The sequence below is a fragment of the Oncorhynchus keta genome, chromosome 37, assembly GCF_023373465.1.
Source record: "Oncorhynchus keta strain PuntledgeMale-10-30-2019 chromosome 37, Oket_V2, whole genome shotgun sequence".
Lineage (NCBI taxonomy): Eukaryota > Metazoa > Chordata > Actinopteri > Salmoniformes > Salmonidae > Oncorhynchus > Oncorhynchus keta.
In genome coordinates this window covers 27,189,359-27,209,358 of record NC_068457.1, presented here as the reverse complement: position 1 = coordinate 27,209,358, position 20,000 = coordinate 27,189,359, and the positions used below count along the sequence as shown (strand labels likewise).

The 20,000-nt window shown below is 46.3% G+C and overlaps 1 protein-coding gene and 1 long non-coding RNA gene across 6 annotated transcripts in view; both read right to left on the bottom strand.

Annotated features, from left to right (window-relative positions):
- The window catches only part of LOC127916632 (dystrophin-like), a 351,583-nt gene that overhangs the window by 23,539 nt on the left and 308,044 nt on the right, over window positions 1–20,000 (bottom strand). The window contains exons 52-56 of the mRNA XM_052498942.1: window positions 15,167–15,281; window positions 11,741–12,009; window positions 6,434–6,580; window positions 681–744; window positions 242–302 (exon numbers count right to left, since the gene is read on the bottom strand). Coding sequence (XP_052354902.1) covers window positions 242–302; window positions 681–744; window positions 6,434–6,580; window positions 11,741–12,009; window positions 15,167–15,281 — 656 coding nt within the window. The remainder of the gene's footprint in view (window positions 1–241; window positions 303–680; window positions 745–6,433; window positions 6,581–11,740; window positions 12,010–15,166; window positions 15,282–20,000) is intronic.
- Window positions 6,903–9,369, bottom strand: LOC127916809 (uncharacterized). Of its 5 annotated transcripts, none has more exons than XR_008096164.1 (5): window positions 8,231–9,369; window positions 8,011–8,175; window positions 7,681–7,955; window positions 7,296–7,405; window positions 6,903–6,965 (listed from the first exon to the last, which is right to left on the bottom strand). It is a non-coding gene; the product is annotated as an uncharacterized LOC127916809 (long non-coding RNA). The 5 variants fall into 5 exon arrangements; XR_008096163.1 differs by lacking the exons at window positions 6,903–6,965; window positions 7,296–7,405 and adding exons at window positions 6,972–7,295; window positions 7,516–7,625; XR_008096166.1 differs by lacking the exons at window positions 6,903–6,965; window positions 7,296–7,405 and adding exons at window positions 6,972–7,295; window positions 7,516–7,625 and having other exon boundaries at window positions 8,341–9,369.

Genomic DNA, 20,000 nt, shown 5'->3' with positions numbered 1-20,000 from the left:
TGAGGGACGCTATCACAGAAGTCTGGCTTTTTCTGCCCATTACTTCATTATCTTCAACAGGACCTCATGATGTCAAAGTTAGGACTTATTTATTCTCACTAGCATTAGTGTGAAGTTATTGGTGAAGTTATTGGTGATGTTATTGGTGTATTTAAGTTGCAGACACTACTATTGTTGCTAGGTTGTGTTACTCTCAGCAGACAAACAGCAGTAAACCTACAGCTAGGCACAAGGTACTCACTTGATGTAGTAGGGCACGTTATTGGGTGAGACCGCCTGCTCAAATGGACCTTGAACAGAACCTGTAGACAGTGACAGGATTAGAAGAGTCAGGGATGACAAGGATAAATCACTCCCACAGGAGCTCTGTCTCAACAGTGTGTACAATAATATAATAATAATATATGCCATTTAGCAGACCCTTTTACAGCCAGTGTGTGCATACATTCTACAACGGGATGAACCCACTACCCTGGCGTACAGAGTCACTGAGAGAGGAGACAGAGTCAGAGAGAGAGAGAGAGAGAGACAGAGAGAGAGAGAGACAGAGAGAGAGAGAGTGAGAGTGAGTGAGTGAGAGAGAGAGAGAGAGAGAGAGAGAGTGAGAGTGAGAGAGAGAGAGAGAGAGACAGAGAGAGAGACAGAGAGAGAGAGCGAGAGAGAGACAGACAGAAACTCACCCTGCAGAGAGCCAAAGTCCCTCTGAGCATCTGTCAGCTGCTTCAGATGGTCTTTGATGGAGATCTGAGAAGAGAGGAGGAGCCAGAGAGAGAGAGGAGGAGCCAGAGAGAGAAGGAGCCAGAGAGAGAGAGGAGGAGCCAGAGAGAGGAGGAGCCAGAGAGAGAGAGGAGGAGCCAGAGAGAGAGGAGGAGCCAGAGAGAGAGGGGAGGAGCCAGAGGGAGAGAGGAGGAGCCAGAGAGAGAGAGGGGAGGAGCCAGAGAGAGGGATGGGAGGAGCCATAGAGAAAGAGGAGGAGCCAGAGAGAGAGGGGAGGGGCCAGAGAGAGAGAGGAGGAGCCAGAGAGAGTGAGGAGGAGCCAGAGAGAGAGAGCGAGCGAGGAGCCAGAGAGAGAGAGCGAGCGAGGAGCCAGAGAGAGGAGGGATCAGAGAGAGAGTGAAAAAAAGGAGAGAGAGATGGGAGAGGAGGAAGATATTGGGGAGAGAGATAGGGGAAGAGAGATAGGAGAAGAGATTGGGGAGAGAGATAGGAGAAGAGATTGGGAAGAGAGATAGGAGAAGAGATTGGGAAGAGAGATAGGAGAGGAGATTGGGGAGAGAGAGGAGAAGAGATTGGGGAGAGAGAGGAGAAGAGATTGGGGAGAGAGATAGGAGAAGAGATTGGGGAGAGCGATAGGAGAAGAGATTGGGGAGAGAGAGGAGAAGAGATTGGGGAGAGAGATAGGAGAAGAGATTGGGGAGAGAAATAGGAGAAGAGATTGGGGAGAGAGATAGGAGAAGAGATTGGGGAGAGAGATAGGAGAAGAGATTGGGGAGAGAGATAGGAGAAGAGATTGGGAAGAGAGATATAAGATATTGGGGAGTAAAAGAGAGTGTTTCATTATGCCACAGGGAACAAGAACAGGTATAATCAGAAAGAGGAGAACAGAGCTGGGTAGAGGAGAGAGATATGAGAGAGGACAGACAGAAACACAGTACACTCCTAGAAATAAATGTGCTTTCTAGGGCCTAAAAGGGTTCTTCGGGCTGACCCCATAGGAATACCCTTAAAATAACCTTTTTTGATTGCTCTCTTGGTTCCAGATATAATCCTTTTGGGTTCCATGTAGAACCCTTTCTACAGACGGTTTTTACATGGAACCCAAAAGGGTTCTACCTGGAACCAAAAGGGTTCTCCTACGGGACAGCCAAAGAACCCCTTTGGAACCTGTTTTCTAAGAGTGTACAGTACATGATAAAAGCTGTTGAGCGAGAGGACAGAGATCAAAGCTGTGTGGTATAATGTCATATTGTGGTCATGGAGAAGCAGTGACGCTGACTGTGACTAAGCATGTGTGTTATCTAAGAGCAGAGCACTGTGACTGGGCTTTAGCTATGGTGCAGCGAACGCTGGCTGACTGTAATGTACTCTGCTCTCTGCACAGACCACACTGACCATGTCTATGGATGAGATGGGGAGGCTCAGCGGACTGATTCTATCACAAAGAAATATGACACATATGTTTGACACCATAGGCAGACTGTGTGTTTATAACAGTGTTGTACTGGGTACACATTTGCACTTATGTTTGGTGGTAAAGTACATTATGGTATGAGGCAAGTGTTGTTTTTTTGTGTGTGCACATGTGTTTGTGTGTGTGTGCATATGTGTGCATGAGTGTGTGTGTGTGTGTGTGTGTGTGTGTGTGTGTGTGTGTGTGTGTGTGTGTGTGTGTGTGTGTGTGTGTGTGATTGTGTGTGATGGTGTGTGTGATGGTGTGTGTGTGTGATGGGTGTGTGATGTGTGTGTGTGTGTGATGGTGTGTGTGTGTGATGGTGTGTGTGATGGTGTGTGTGTGTGATGGTGTGTGTGATGGTGTGTGTGTGTGATGGTGTGTGTGTGTGATGGTGTGTGTGATGGTGTGTGTGTGTGTGTGTGATGGTGTGTGTGATGGTGTGTGTGTGTGATGTTGTGTGTGATGGTGTGTGTGTGTGTGTGTGTGTGATGGTGTGTGTGATGGTGTGTGTGATGGTGTGTGTGTGTGATGGTGTGTGTGATGTGTGTGTGTGTGTGTGTGTGTGTGTGTGTGTGTGTGTGTGTGTGTGTGTGTGTGTGTGTGTGTGTGTGTGTGTGTGTGTGTGTGTGTGTGATGGTGTGTGTGTGTGATGGTGTGTGTGTGTGATGTGTGTGTGTGTGATGGTGTGTGTGATGGTGTGTGTGATGGTGTGTGTGTGTGATGGTGTGTGTGTGATGGTGTGTGTGTGTGTGATGGTGTGAGATGGACTGTGGTAGCCTGTGAGATGTTTGGGCCAATACAGATACAGCCATAGCAGTGTAGTAATGGAGTCTGATGGAGGAGTGATATGTGATGAGTCCTGCTGAAACAGAACCGTTACCTCAGACACATCCCCCAACTCATCCACCGCCATTCCACCCCCTGACTTTTTACACGTTCCCATGGAAACCTGGTGATGATGGGGGGGGTCAAAATTGTTTAAGATTGTTTTGCAGCAGTAATTATGAATGGCATCTGTACCGCAGCACCCAGCCCAATCAACCCCTTTCTTTCAGACACTTGATCTGTCTGTGTGTGTGTGTGTGTGTGTGTGTGTGTGTGTGTGTGTGTGTGTGTGTGTGTGTGTGTGTGTGTGTGTGTGTGTGTGTGTGTGTGTGTGTGTGTGTGTGTGTGTGTGTGTGTGTGTGTGTGTGTGTGTGTGTGTGTGTGTGTGTGTGTGTGTGTGTGTGTGATGTGTGTGTGATGTGTGTGTGTGACCCTTTCAGTGCATAAAGAGGGGGGCAGTTAGGTAAAAAGGCTTGTTGTCCTCGGCAACAGAGTGGGACAAACTAACAGCGTTGTTGCTATGGTGTCAGTGAGGTTCCAGTCACCTCAACTTCCTTCAGTAGACATGATGGGTGTCAGCATGAACAGCTGGCGTGTGTGTGTGTGTATGTGTGTGTGTGTGTGTGTGTGTGTGTGTGTGTGTGTGTGTGTGTGTGTGTGTGTGTGTGTGTGTGTGTGTGTGTGTGTGTGTGAGACGCTGTGTGAGAGCTGCCATATGGTCCTGTCTCCAGGTGTCCATCTCCTTCACACTCCTCTTTATCTCTCCTTCATTCTCTTCCACTCTGCATCCCTCTCTCCCTCCCTGAGACCCCTCTATCCCTCCCTGCCTGAGATGAAAGCAGGGGAGAGAGGGATGCAGAGTGGAAGAGGGAGAGAATGAAGGAGAGATAAAGAGGAGTGTGAAGGAGATGGACACCTGGAGACAGGACCATATGGCAGCAGCTCTCACACACACACACACACACACACACACACACACACACACACACACACACACACACACACACACACACACACACACACACACACACACACACACACACACACACACACACACAATACAGAGGCAGGGAGGGAGAGAGAGGGGTCTCAGGGAGGGAGGGAGAGGGGTCTCAGGGAGGGAGGGAGGGATAGAGGGGTCTCAGGGAGGAGGGAGGGATAGAGGGGTCTCAGGGAGGGAGGGAGGGATAGAGGGGTCTCAGGGAGGGAGGGAGGGATAGAGGGGTCTCAGGGAGGGAGGGAGAGAGGGGTCTCAGAGAGGGAGGGAGGGATAGAGGGGTCTCAGGGAGGGAGGGATAGAGGGGTCTCAGGGAGGGAGGGAGGGATAGAGGGGTCTCAGGGAGGGAGGGAGGGATAGAGGGGTCTCAGGGAGGGAGGGAGGGAGAGAGGGGTCTCAGGGAGGGAGGGAGGGATAGAGGGGTCTCAGGGAGGGAGGGAGGGATAGAGGGGTCTCAGGGAGGGAGGGAGGGATAGAGGGGTCTCAGGGAGGGAGGGAGGGATAGAGGGGTCTCAGGGAGGGAGGGATAGAGGGGTCTGACCTCAGGGAGGGAGGGAGGGATAGAGGGGTCTCAGGGAGGGAGGGAGGGATAGAGGGTCTCAGGGAGGGAGGGAGGGATAGAGGGGTCTCAGGGAGGGAGGGAGGGATAGAGGGGTCTCAGGGAGGGAGGGATAGAGGGGGTCTCAGGGAGGGAGGGAGGGATAGAGGGGTCTCAGGGAGGGAGGGAGGGAGACCTCAGGGGTCTCAGGGAGGGAGGGAGGGAAGAGGGGTCTCAGGGAGGGAGGGAGGGATAAGGGGTCTCAGGGAGGGAGGGAGGGATAGAGGGGTCTCAGGGAGGGAGGGAGGGATAGAGGGGTCTCAGGGAGGAGGGAGGGATCAGGGGTCTCAGGGAGGGAGGGATAGAGGGGTCTCAGGGAGGGAGGGATAGAGGGGTCTCAGGGAGGGAGGGATAGAGGGGTCTCAGGGAGGGAGGGAGGGATCAGGGGTCTCAGGGAGGGAGGGAGAGAGGAGTCTCAGAGAGGGAGGGAGGGACAGGGGTCTCAGGGAGGGAGGGATAGAGGGGTCTCAGGGAGGGAGGGAGGGATCAGGGGTCTCAGGGAGGGAGGGAGGACAAGGGGTCTCAGGGAGGGAGGGAGGGAGGGATAGAGGGGTCTCAGGGAGGGAGGGAGGGAGGGATAGAGGGGTCTCAGGGAGGGAGGGAGGGATAGAGGGGTCTCAGGGAGGGAGGGAGGGATAGAGGGGTCTCAGGGAGGGAGGGATAGAGAGGGGTCTCAGGGAGGGAGGGAGGGATAGAGGGGTCTCAGGGAGGGAGGGAGGGATAGAGGGGTCTCAGGGAGGGAGGGAGGGAGACCTCAGGGGTCTCAGGGAGGGAGGGAGGGAGAGAGGGGTCTCAGGGAGGGAGGGAGGGATAGAGGGGTCTCAGGGAGGGAGGGAGGGATAGAGGGGTCTCAGGGAGGGAGGGATAGAGGGGTCTCAGGGAGGGAGGGAGGGATAGAGGGGTCTCAGGGAGGGAGGGATAGAGGGGTCTCAGGGAGGGAGGGATAGAGGGGTCTCAGGGAGGGAGGGATAGAGGGGTCTCAGGGAGGGAGGTAGGCAGGGATAGAGGGGTCTCAGGGAGGGAGGGAGGGATAGAGGGGCCTCACTGTCTCTGTGTTAGACACAGGGCAACCTGACCTCACTGTCTCTGTGTTAGACTCAGGACAACCTGACCTCACTGTCTCTGTGTTAGATTCAGGACAACCTGACCTCACTGTCTCTGTGTTAGACTCAGGACAACCTGACCTCACTGTCTCTGTGTTAGACTCAGGACAACCTGACCTCACTGTCTCTGTGTTAGACACAGGGCAACCTGACCTCACTGTCTCTGTGTTAGACTCAGGACAACCTGACCTCACTGTGTCTGTGTTAGACTCAGGACAACCTGACCTCACTGTGTCTGTGTTAGACTCAGGACAACCTGACCTCACTGTGTCTGTGTTAGACTCAGGACAACCTGACCTCACTGTGTCTGTGTTAGACTCAGGACAACCTGACCTCACTGTGTCTGTGTTAGACTCAGGACAACCTGACCTCACTGTGTCTGTGTTAGACTCAGGACAACCTGACCTCACTGTCTCTGTGTTAGACTCAGGACAACCTGACCTCACTGTCTCTGTGTTAGACTCAGGACAACCTGACCTCACTGTCTCTGTGTTAGACTCAGGACAACCTGACCTCACTGTCTCTGTGTTAGACTCAGGACAACCTGACCTCACTGTCTCTGTGTTAGACTCAGGACAACCTGACCTCACTGTCTCTGTGTTAGACTCAGGACAACCTGACCTCACTGTCTCTGTGTTAGACTCAGGACAACCTGACAATCTGACGATGGGACGGACGCTCCTCGAGGTCATTTTGAATGAGGTCAGGGTGTTTCATAGAGAACTGTGTGTGTTTACCTGTAGCATCCTCCAGCGTGTGTTGAGGTCATCCAGTCTGTCCAGGTTGGGTCGTGAGAGGACGAGGTCAGGAGGGCCGAAGGTAGAGGCCAGGTTGTTGACGTGACTCACATCGTCTTTGATAGGAGCTATCTCTGCCTGGAACGCCTGCAGCGAAGAACGAACACACACACACACACACACACACACACACACACACACACATTGAAGATGGATTGGTGGACCAATTACTGTACCTTCATACACTCCCTAGAGAACACACACGGTACCCCTTATACACTTTCATCAGCTGGAGAGATGTGTTCATTTGACCTCAGGAAGACTAGTGGTCACTAAGACATCAGCTGGAGAGATGTGTTCATTTGACCTCAGGAAGACTAGTGGTCACTAAGACATCAGCTGGAGAGATATGTACATTTGACCTCAGGAAGACTAGTGGTCACTAAGACATCAGCTGGAGAGATGTGTTCATTTGACCTCAGGAAGACTAGTGGTCACTAAGACATCAGCTGGAGAGATGTGTACATTTGACCTCAGGAAGACTAGTGGTCACTAAGACATCAGCTGGAGAGATGTGTTCATTTGACCTCAGGAAGACTAGTGGTCACTAAGACATCAGCTGGAGAGATGTGTTCATTTGACCTCAGGAAGACTAGTGGTCACTAAGACATCAGCTGGAGAGATGTGTTCATTTGACCTCAGGAAGACTAGTGGTCACTAAGACATCAGCTGGAGAGATGTGTTCATTTGACCTCAGGAAGACTAGTGGTCACTAAGACATCAGCTGGAGAGATGTGTTCATTTGACCTCAGGAAGACTGGTGGTCACTAAGACATCAGCTGGAGAGATGTGTTCATTTGACCTCAGGAAGACTAGTGGTCACTAAGACATCAGCTGGAGAGATGTGTACATTTGACCTCAGGAAGACTAGTGGTCACTAAGACATCAGCTGGAGAGATGTGTACATTTGACCTCAGGAAGACTAGTGGTCACTAAGACATCAGCTGGAGAGATGTGTTCATTTGACCTCAGGAAGACTGGTGGTCAGTAAGACATCAGCTGGAGAGATGTGTTCATTTGACCTCAGGAAGACTGGTGGTCACTAAGACATCAGCTGGAGAGATGTGTTCATTTGACCTCAGGAAGACTAGTGGTCACTAAGACATCAGCTGGAGAGATGTGTACATTTGACCTCAGGAAGACTAGTGGTCACTAAGACATCAGCAGGAGAGATGTGTTCATTTGACCTCAGGAAGACTAGTGGTCACTAAGACATCAGCTGGAGAGATGTGTACATTTGACCTCAGGAAGACTAGTGGTCACTAAGACATCAGCTGGAGAGATGTGTTCATTTGACCTCAGGAAGACTAGTGGTCACTAAGACATCAGCTGGAGAGATGTGTACATTTGACCTCAGGAAGACTAGTGGTCACTAAGACATCAGCTGGAGAGATGTGTACATTTGACCTCAGGAAGACTAGTGGTCACTAAGACATCAGCTGGAGAGATGTGTACATTTGACCTCAGGAAGACTAGTGGTCACTAAGACATCAGCTGGAGAGATGTGTTCATTTGACCTCAGGAAGACTAGTGGTCACTAAGACATCAGCTGGAGAGATGTGTACATTTGACCTCAGGAAGACTAGTGGTCACTAAGACATCAGCTGGAGAGATGTGTACATTTGACCTCAGGAAGACTAGTGGTCACTAAGACATCAGCTGGAGAGATGTGTACATTTGACCTCAGGAAGACTAGTGGTCACTAAGACATCAGCTGGAGAGATGTGTTCATTTGACCTCAGGAAGACTAGTGGTCACTAAGACATCAGCTGGAGAGATGTGTACATTTGACCTCAGGAAGACTAGTGGTCACTAAGACATCAGCTGGAGAGATGTGTTCATTTGACCTCAGGAAGACTAGTGGTCACTAAGACATCAGCTGGAGAGATGTGTACATTTGACCTCAGGAAGACTAGTGGTCACTAAGACATCAGCTGGAGAGATGTGTTCATTTGACCTCAGGAAGACTAGTGGTCACTAAGACATCAGCTGGAGAGATGTGTTCATTTGACCTCAGGAAGACTAGTGGTCACTAAGACATCAGCTGGAGAGATGTGTTCATTTGACCTCAGGAAGACTAGTGGTCACTAAGACATCAGCTGGAGAGATGTGTTCATTTGACCTCAGGAAGACTAGTGGTCACTAAGACATCAGCTGGAGAGATGTGTTCATTTGACCTCAGGAAGACTAGTGGTCACTAAGACATCAGCTGGAGAGATGTGTACATTTGACCTCAGGAAGACTGGTGGTCACTAAGACATCAGCTGGAGAGATGTGTACATTTGACCTCAGGAAGACTAGTGGTCACTAAGACATCAGCTGGAGAGATGTGTACATTTGACCTCAGGAAGACTGGTGGTCACTAAGACATCAGCTGGAGAGATGTGTACATTTGACCTCAGGAAGACTAGTGGTCACTAAGACATCAGCTGGAGAGATGTGTTCATTTGACCTCAGGAAGACTAGTGGTCACTAAGACATCAGCTGGAGAGATGTGTACATTTGACCTCAGGAAGACTGGTGGTCACTAAGACATCAGCTGGAGAGATGTGTACATTTGACCTCAGGAAGACTAGTGGTCACTAAGACATCAGCTGGAGAGATGTGTTCATTTGACCTCAGGAAGACTAGTGGTCACTAAGACATCAGCTGGAGAGATGTGTTCATTTGACCTCAGGAAGACTAGTGGTCACTAAGACATCAGCTGGAGAGATGTGTTCATTTGACCTCAGGAAGACTAGTGGTCACTAAGACATCAGCTGGAGAGATGTGTTCATTTGACCTCAGGAAGACTAGTGGTCACTAAGACATCAGCTGGAGAGATGTGTTCATTTGACCTCAGGAAGACTGGTGGTCACTAAGACATCAGCTGGAGAGATGTGTACATTTGACCTCAGGAAGACTAGTGGTCACTAAGACATCAGCTGGAGAGATGTGTTCATTTGACCTCAGGAAGACTAGTGGTCACTAAGACATCAGCTGGAGAGATGTGTTCATTTGACCTCAGGAAGACTAGTGGTCACTAAGACATCAGCTGGAGAGATGTGTTCATTTGACCTCAGGAAGACTAGTGGTCACTAAGACATCAGCTGGAGAGATGTGTTCATTTGACCTCAGGATACTTGGGGATTTTGGTAATGAGGCCCTTTATCTACAGTACTTTGCCAGAGTCAGATGCGTCTCTGCGTGCGGTTTAAAGGAAGTTGCTAACTAGCATTAGCGCAATGACTGGAAGTCTATGGGTATCTGCTTGCATGCTAGCAGATACCCATAGACTTCCAGTCACTGTGCTAATGCTAATTAGCATTGGCTATCAAAACTACCTCAAACTTCCTAGTGAAGTAGATAAAGGGCATCGTTGCCAAAGTATCCCTTTAAGGAATCAGCCAATGGGGACCCAAATGAAAAATAAAGAAAAAATATCATCTGTATCCAATCTCACCTTGACTCTCTCTGTCTGTTAAATTAGGGTGCATGTGTTTGTGTGTCTCTCACCTTGACTCTCTCTATCTGTTAAATTAGGGTGCATGTGTTTCTGTGTCTCTCACCTTGACTCTCTCTATCTGTTAAATTAGGGTGCATGTGTTTGTGTGTCTCTCACCTTGACTCTCTCTATCTGTTAAATTAGGGTGCATGTGTTTGTGTGTCTCTCACCTTGACTCTCTCTATCTGTTAAATTAGGGTGCATGTGTTTGTGTGTCTCTCACCTTGACTCTCTCTATCTGTTAAATTAGGGTGCATGTGTTTGTGTGTCTCTCACCTTGACTCTCTCTATCTGTTAAATTAGGGTGCATGTGTTTGTGTGTCTCTCACCTTGACTCTCTCTATCTGTTAAATTAGGGTGCATGTGTGTCTCTCACCTTGACTCTCTCTATCTGTTAAATTAGGGTGCATGTGTTTGTGTGTCTCTCACCTTGACTCTCCCTATCTGTTAAATTAGGGTGCATGTGTTTGTGTGTCTCTCACCTTGACTCTCTCTATCTGTTAAATTAGGGTGCATGTGTTTGTCTGTCTCTCACCTTGACTCTCTCTATCTGTTAAATTAGGGTGCATGTGTTTGTCTGTCTCTCACCTTGACTCTCTCTATCTGTTAAATTAGGGTGCATGTGTGTGTCTCTCACCTTGACTCTCTCTATCTGTTAAATTAGGGTGCATGTGTTTGTGTGTCTCTCACCTTGACTCTCTCTATCTGTTAAATTAGGGTGCATGTGTGTCTCTCACCTTGACTCTCTCTATCTGTTAAATTAGGGTGCATGTGTTTGTGTGTCTCTCACCTTGACTCTCTCTATCTGTTAAATTAGGGTGCATGTGTGTCTCTCACCTTGACTCTCTCTATCTGTTAAATTAGGGTGCATGTGTTTGTGTGTCTCTCACCTTGACTCTCTCTATCTGTTAAATTAGGGTGCATGTGTTTGTGTGTCTCTCACCTTGACTCTCTCTATCTGTTAAATTAGGGTGCATGTGTGTCTCTCACCTTGACTCTCTCTATCTGTTAAATTAGGGTGCATGTGTTTGTGTGTCTCTCACCTTGACTCTCTCTATCTGTTAAATTAGGGTGCATGTGTTTGTGTGTCTCTCACCTTGACTCTCTCTATCTGTTAAATTAGGGTGCATGTGTTTGTGTGTCTCTCACCTTGACTCTCTCTATCTGTTAAATTAGGGTGCATGTGTGTCTCTCACCTTGACTCTCTCTATCTGTTAAATTAGGGTGCATGTGTTTGTGTGTCTCTCACCTTGACTCTCTCTATCTGTTAAATTAGGGTGCATGTGTTTGTGTGTCTCTCACCTTGACTCTCTCTATCTGTTAAATTAGGGTGCATGTGTGTCTCTCACCTTGACTCTCTCTATCTGTTAAATTAGGGTGCATGTGTGTCTCTCACCTTGACTCTCTCTATCTGTTAAATTAGGGTGCATGTGTTTGTGTGTCTCTCACCTTGACTCCCTATCTGTTAAATTAGGGTGCATGTGTTTGTGTGTCTCTCACCTTGACTCTCTCTATCTGTTAAATTAGGGTGCATGTGTTTGTGTGTCTCACCTTGACTCTCTCTATCTGTTAAATTAGGGTGCATGTGTTTGTGTGTCTCTCACCTTGACTCTCTCTATCTGTTAAATTAGGGTGCATGTGTTTGTGTGTCTCTCACCTTGACTCTCTCTATCTGTTAAATTAGGGTGCATGTGTTTGTGTGTCTCTCACCTTGACTCTCTCTATCTGTTAAATTAGGGTGCATGTGTTTGTGTGTCTCTCACCTTGACCCTGTCGATGTGTTCAGGTAGTGAGTCTATGAGCAGGTCTCCTACAGGCTCCCAGGCCTCCTTCACCATCTCAGCCTGGCTCAGCCTCAGCTCCAGCTGGTCCTGGGCCTTCTGAAGCTCCAACAGCCTATCCAGAGCCAGCTCCAGCCTCCTCTGCCAATCAGTGGCCTCCTCGTTAAGCCCCTCCCACCCAGACGCCACATCCTCTGCTTCCTTTCGCAGGACCCGCCCCACGTTCTGGGCACGCTCCTCTGGACTGATGTCTGACCAGACAGAAAGAAATGGTTTGATTCATTTTGGGTCCCCTCTGGGAAGGATCAGGTTTGATAGATATTAAGGAGTTATCGGATTGTATAATGACCTGACACAACAATCCTAATTTATACTAAGATTATAAACTACTTATAAAATTGAAATTCAAACTCTGGATTATTACTTTTTGAAAGTGATTTGGTTGTTTAATTTTCTTGATCAGCCCTAAATCCTTTCCAACCTCATCACATATAGGCTCAAACATCACTTAGATGGTTTAGCAAAAAATAATCCCACACCTGAGGAAAACACATTGGAGCCCATTGAATTGAATAAGCAGCAAGAGTTCAAGAGTTTCCCTCACTACGGGTTGCCAGGCAGTTGCTATGGCAAAGAGGTCACACTCAGCATGTTTGGGAACAAACGGGAGCAGGCTGTTTAGTAAGGAACTGAAACAGCAGGGCATGGCGTCTTCTCATTTCTACACCTTTTATTGGAAAATGCTGATCTTAGACCACCAAAATAGTAGTGGAATAAAACTCCTGGGCTTACTGTTCCTCTGTTTTATAAACAGAACCCCGTGAGCCAATCACAGAGCCTGAACTGGCTGTCAAGTCAGCTGATGTTATGAACTTAGTCATAATCAGATGATGGTTAGTAGAGTTCTGCCCACTCAGGGAAACATGTCAGTCAGCTGATGTTATGAACTTAGTCTTAATCAGATGATGGTTAGTAGAGTTCTGCCCACTCAGGGAAACATGTCAGTCAGCTGATGTTATGAACTTAGTCATAATCAGATGATGGTTAGTAGAGTTCTGCCCACTCAGGGAAACATGTCAGTCAGCTGATGTTATGAACTTAGTCATAATCAGATGATGGTTAGTAGAGTTCTGCCCACTCAGGAAACATGTCAGTCAGCTGATGTTATGAACTTAGTCATAATCAGATGATGGTTAGTAGAGTTCTGCCCACTCAGGGAAACATGTCAGTCAGCTGATGTTATGAACTTAGTCCTAATCAGATGATGGTTAGTAGAGTTCTGCCCACTCAGGGAAACATGTCAGTCAGCTGATGTTATGAACTTAGTCATAATCAGATGATGGTTAGTAGAGTTCTGCCCACTCAGGGAAACATGTCAGTCAGCTGATGTTATGAACTTAGTCATAATCAGATGATGGTTAGTAGAGTTCTGCCCACTCAGGAAACATGTCAGTCAGCTGATGTTATGAACTTAGTCCTAATCAGATGATGGTTAGTAGAGTTCTGCCCACTCAGGGAAACATGTCAGTCAGCTGATGTTATGAACTTAGTCCTAATCAGATGATGGTTAGTAGAGTTCTGCCCACTCAGGGAAACATGTCAGTCAGCTGATGTTATGAACTTAGTCATAATCAGATGATGGTTAGTAGAGTTCTGCCCACTCAGGGAAACATGTCAGTCAGCTGATGTTATGAACTTAGTCATAATCAGATGATGGTTAGTAGAGTTCTGCCCACTCAGGGAAACATGTCAGTCAGCTGATGTTATGAACTTAGTCATAATCAGATGATGGTTAGTAGAGATCTGCCCACTCAGGGAAACATGTCAGTCAGCTGATGTTATGAACTTAGTCATAATCAGATGATGGTTAGTAGAGTTCTGCCCACTCAGGGAAACATGTCAGTCAGCTGATGTTATGAACTTAGTCATAATCAGATGATGGTTAGTAGAGATCTGCCCACTCAGGGAAACATGTCAGTCAGCTGATGTTATGAACTTAGTCATAATCAGATGATGGTTAGTAGAGTTCTGCCCACTCAGGGAAACATGTCAGTCAGCTGATGTTATGAACTTAGTCATAATCAGATGATGGTTAGTAGAGTTCTGCCCACTCAGGGAAACATGTCAGTCAGCTGATGTTATGAACTTAGTCCTAATCAGATGATGGTTAGTAGAGATCTGCCCACTCAGGGAAACATGTCAGTCAGCTGATGTTATGAACTTAGTCCTAATCAGATGATGGTTAGTAGAGATCTGCCCACTCAGGGAAACATGTCAGTCAGCTGAGACACTGCTGTGAAAAAGTATTGACCTCATCTCTGATTCTCTCTATTTTTGCACATTTTTGATACTGAATGTTATCAGATCTTCAACCAAAAACTGATATTAAATAAAGGGAACCTGTGTGAACAAATAACAAAAAACACCCAATTCCCCTGTGTGTGAAAAGGTAATTGCCCCTTTACACTCAGTAACTGGTTGTACCACATTTAGCTGCAATGACTCCAACCAAACACTTCCTGTAGTTGTTGATCAGTCTCACACATCGCTGTGGAGGAATTTTGACCCACTCTTGCATGCAGAACTGCTGTAACTCAGCTACATGTGTGGGTTTACAAGCGTGAACAGTTCATTTCAAGTCCTGCCACAACATCTCTATTGGGATTAGGTCTGTACTTTGACTAGGCCTTTCCAAAATTTCAAATGTGTTGTTTTTTAAAGTCATTTTCATGTAGACTTGATTGTGTGTTTTGGATCATTGTCTTTCTGCATGACCCAGCTGTGGTTCAGCTCCAGCTCACAGACGGTTGGACTGACGTTCTCCTGTACAATTCTCTGATGCAGAGCAGAATTCACGGTCCCTTCTACTAAGGCAAGTAGTCCAGGTCCTGAGGCAGCAAAGCCTCCCCACAGCGACGTGTGAGTCTGATCGACAACTACAGGAAGTGTTTAGTTGGAGTCATGGCAGCTAAAGGTGGCACAACCAGTTATTGAGTGTAAAGGGGCAATTACTTTTTCACACACAGGGGGCATTAGGTGTTGCATAAAATTGTTTGTGAAAGAAATTAATTAATCGTGGTGTTATTTGTTCACTCAGGTTCCCTTTATCTAATATTAGGCTTTGGTTGAAGATCTGATAACATTCAGTATTAAAAGCAAAAGTAGGGAGAATTAGACCGGGGAAACAGGTTCTCTCTGCACTGTATCTGGTCAGTTACATCAGCAGTAATGTTCATACCCATGTGTATTATAAGTAGGTAACAATGAGTGTTGGTGTCCGTGGGCAGGATGAGTGTATCTGTTGGTGTTTACCAGTGTGTGATGAGCAACCTTTCTTTAGACTCGCGTTAAGTCCATGAATTAATACCTAGGCTTTAGTTCAGCAGGCTAACAGTGTGTCCCACTCACCTCTCTGGACAGGCTGAGGCTCCCTCTCAGCAGGCAGCTCAGACAGGAAGATCTGAACCTGGTCCAGAGCCCCGTTAACCACCGGGCCCTTGGCCCTCAGATCTCTCCTGAAGCTCTGTAACACACACAAAATCAAATCAAACGTCATCGATCACATGTTTGGTAAAGAACAGTAGACTAACAGTGAGAAGTCTTACTTACGGGTCCTTTTCCAACAACGCAGAGATAAAGATACAAAGTAGAAATAGTGACGAGAAATAAATAGACAGGAAATGACGAATAACAATAACATGCAGTAAGTGTCTGAGTCCATGTTACAGTATGTGTCTGAGTCCATGTTACAGTATGTGTCTGAGTCCATGTTACAGTATGTGTCTGAGTCCATGTTACAGTATGTGTCTGAGTCCATGTTACAGTATGTGTCTGAGTCCATGTTGCAGTATGTGTCTGAGTCCATGTTACAGTATGTGTCTGAGTCCATGTTACAGTATGTGTCTGAGTCCATGTTACAGTGTGTGTCTGAGTCCATGTTACAGTATGTGTCTGAGTCCATGTTACAGTATGTGTCTGAGTCCATGTTACAGTATGTGTCTGAGTCCATGTTACAGTATGTGTCTGAGTCCATGTTGCAGTATGTGTCTGAGTCCATGTTACAGTATGTGTCTGAGTCCATGTTACAGTATGTGTCTGAGTCCATGTTGCAGTATGTGTCTGAGTCCATGTTACAGTATGTGTGTGTCTGAGTCCATGTTACAGTATGTGTCTGAGTCCATGTTACAGTATGTGTCTGAGTCCATGTTACAGTATGTGTCTGAGTCCATGTTACAGTATGTGTCTGAGTCCATGTTACAGTATGTGTGTGTGTGTGTCTGAGTCCATGTTACAGTATGTGTCTGAGTCCATGTTACAGTATGTGTCTGAGTCCATGTTACAGTGTGTCTGAGTCCATGTTACAGTATGTGTCTGAGTCCATGTTACAGTATGTGTCTGAGTCCATGTTACAGTATGTGTCTGAGTCCATGTTACAGTATGTGTCTGAGTCCATGTTACAGTGTGTGTCTGAGTCCATGTTACAGTATGTGTCTGAGTCCATGTTACAGTATGTGTCTGAGTCCATGTTACAGTATGTGTCTGAGTCCATGTTACAGTATGTGTCTGAGTCCATGTTACAGTATGTGTCTGAGTCCATGTTACAGTATGTGTCTGAGTCCATGTTACAGTATGTGTCTGAGTCCATGTTACAGTATGTGTCTGAGTCCATGTTACAGTATGTGTCTGAGTCCATGTTACAGTATGTGTCTGAGTCCATGTTACAGTATGTGTCTGAGTCCATGTTACAGTATGTGTCTGAGTCCATGTTACAGTATGTGTCTGAGTCCATGTTACAGTATGTGTCTGAGTCCATGTTACAGTATGTGTGTGTGTGTCTGAGTCCATGTTACAGTATGTGTGTGTGTCTGAGTCCATGTTACAGTATGTGTCTGAGTCCATGTTACAGTATGTGTCTGAGTCCATTTTACAGTATGTGTCTGAGTCCATGTTACAGTATGTGTCTGAGTCCATGTTACAGTATGTGTGTGTGTGTGTCTGAGTCCATGTTACAGTATGTGTCTGAGTCCATGTTACAGTATGTGTCTGAGTCCATGTTACAGTATGTGTCTGAGTCCATGTTACAGTATGTGTCTGAGTCCATTTTACAATATGTGTCTGAGTCCATGTTACAGTATGTGTGTGTGTGTCTGAGTCCATGTTACAGTATGTGTGTGTGTGTCTGAGTCCATGTTACAGTATGTGTCTGAGTCCATGTTACAGTATGTGTCTGAGTCCATGTTACAGTATGTGTCTGAGTCCATGTTACAGTATGTGTCTGAGTCCATGTTACAGTATGTGTCTGAGTCCATGTTACAGTATGTGTCTGAGTCCATGTTACAGTATGTGTCTGAGTCCATGTTACAGTATGTGTCTGAGTCCATGTTACAGTATGTGTCTGAGTCCATGTTACAGTATGTATCTGAGTCCATGTTCCCATTGTGTGTGTGTGTCTGAGTCCATGTTACAGTATGTCTGAGTCCATGTTAAAGTGTGTGTGTGTCTGAGTCCATGTTACAGTATGTGTCTGAGTCCATGTTACAGTATGTGTCTGAGTCCATGTTGCAGTATGTGTCTGAGTCCATGTTACAGTATGTCTGAGTCCATTTTACAGTATGTGTCTGAGTCCATGTTACAGTATGTGTGTGTGTCTGAGTCCATGTTACAGTATGTGTGTGTGTCTGAGTCCATGTTACAGTATGTGTGTGTGTGTGTCTGAGTCCATGTTACAGTATGTGTCTGAGTCCATGTTACAGTATGTGTCTGAGTCCATGTTACAGTATGTGTCTGAGTCCATTTTACAGTATGTGTCTGAGTCCATGTTACAGTATGTGTGTGTCTGAGTCCATGTTACAGTATGTGTTGTGTGTCTGAGTCCATGTTACAGTATGTGTCTGAGTCCATGTTACAGTATGTGTCTGAGTCCATGTTACAGTATGTATCTGAGTCCATGTTACATTGTGTGTGTGTGTCTGAGTCCATGTTACAGTATGTGTCTGAGTCCATGTTACAGTGTGTGTGTGTGTCTGAGTCCATGTTACAGTATGTGTCTGAGTCCATGTTACAGTATGTGTCTGAGTCCATGTTGCAGTATGTGTCTGAGTCCATGTTACAGTATGTCTGAGTCCATTTTACAGTATGTGTCTGAGTCCATGTTACAGTATGTGTGTGTGTCTGAGTCCATGTTACAGTATGTGTGTATGTGTCTGAGTCCATGTTACAGTATGTGTGTGTGTGTCTGAGTCCATGTTACAGTATGTGTGTGTGTGTGTGTGTCTGACAGTATGTGTCTGAGTCCATGATACAGTATGTGTCTGAGTCCATGTTACAGCATGTGTCTGGAGTCCATTTTACAGTATGTGTCTGAGTCCATGTTACAGTATGTGTGTGTGTCTGAGTCCATGTTACAGATGTGTGTGTGTGTGTCTGAGTCCATGTTACATATGTGTCTGAGTCCATGTTACAGTATGTGTCTGAGTCCATGTTACAGTATGTGTCTGAGTCCATGTTACAGTATGTGTCTGAGTCCATTTTACAGTATGTGTCTGAGTCCATGTTACATTGTGTGTGTGTGTGTCTGAGTCCATGTTACAGTATGTGTGTGTGTGTCTGAGTCCATGTTACAGTATGTGTCTGAGTCCATGTTGCAGTATGTGTCTGAGTCCATGTTGCAGTATGTGTCTGAGTCCATGTTCTTAAGTCCATGTTACAGTGTGTGTGTGTGTGTGTGTCTGAGTCCATGTTACAGTATGTGTGTGTGTGTCTGAGTCCATGTTACAGTATGTGTCTGAGTCCATGTTACAGTGTGTGTGTGTGTGTGTGTGTGTGTGTGTCTGAGTCCATGTTACAGTATGTGTGTGTGTGTGTGTGTGTGTGTGTGTGTGTGTGTGTGTGTGTGTGTGTGTGTGTGTGTGTGTGTGTGTCAGTGTCTTAAAATCAGTGCAAGACAGTTAGTGCAAAAACACACACACACACACACACACACACACACACACACACACACACACACACACACACACACACACACACACACACACACACACACACACACACACACACACACACACAGCGTAAAGCACAGGCTCCATGACAACGCCAGCATCACAACAGCACATGAAACGAAGCCCAGTCAACAAGAGTATATCACTATATTAGTCACCATAAGAGGACGGACCACATACTCAGCAGGCCTGGCTGCAGACTAGATGGACATCTCATTCATTCTTTACATTCAGTGCTTAATGATGTTACAGGGGAACTGTCATCAGTTCTTAATGATGTTGCAGAGTACTGTCATCAGTTTTTAATGATGTTGCAGAGTACTGTCATCAGTTCTTAATGATGTTGCAGAGTACTGTCATCAGTTCTTAATGATGTTGCAGATTACTGTCATCAGTTCTTAATGATGTTGCAGAGTACTGTCATCAGTTCTTAATGATGTTGCAGAATATGTCATCAGTTCTTAGGTGATGCTGCAGAGTACTGTCATCAGTTCTTAATGATGTTGCAGAGTACTGTCATCAGTTCTTAATGATGTTGCAGAGTACTGTCATCAGTTCTAATGATGTTGCAGAGTAGTTTTTAATGATGTTGCAGAGTACTGTCATCAGTTCTTAATGATGTTGCAGAATACTGAAGTGATGTAGAGTACTGTCATCAGTTCTTAATGATGTTGCAGAGCACTGTCATCAGTTCTTATGATGTTGCAGAGTACTGTCATCAGTTCTTAAATGACTGTTCAGCAGAGAGTACTGTCATCAGTTCTTAATGATGTTGCAGAGTACTGTCATCAGTTCTTAGTGATGTTGCAGAGTACTGTCATCAGTTCTTAATGATGTTGCAGAGTACTGTACCAGTTCTTAATGATGTTGCAGAGTACTGTCATCAGTTCTTAATGATGTTGCAGAATACTGTCATCAGTTCTTAGTGATGTTGCAGAGTACTGTCATCAGTTCTTAATGATGTTGCAGAGTACTGTCATCAGTTCTTAATGATGTTGCAGAGTACTGTCATCAGTTCTTAATGATGTTGCAGAATACTGTCATCAGTTCTAGTGATGTTGCAGAGTACTGTCATCAGTTCTTAATGATGTTGCATAGTACCGTCATCAGTTCTTAATGATGTTGCAGAGTACTGTCATCAGTTCTAATGATGTTGCATAGTACTGTCATCAGTTCTAATGATGTTGCAGAGTACTGTCATCAGTTCTTAATGATGTTGCAGAATACTGTCATCAGTTCTTAGT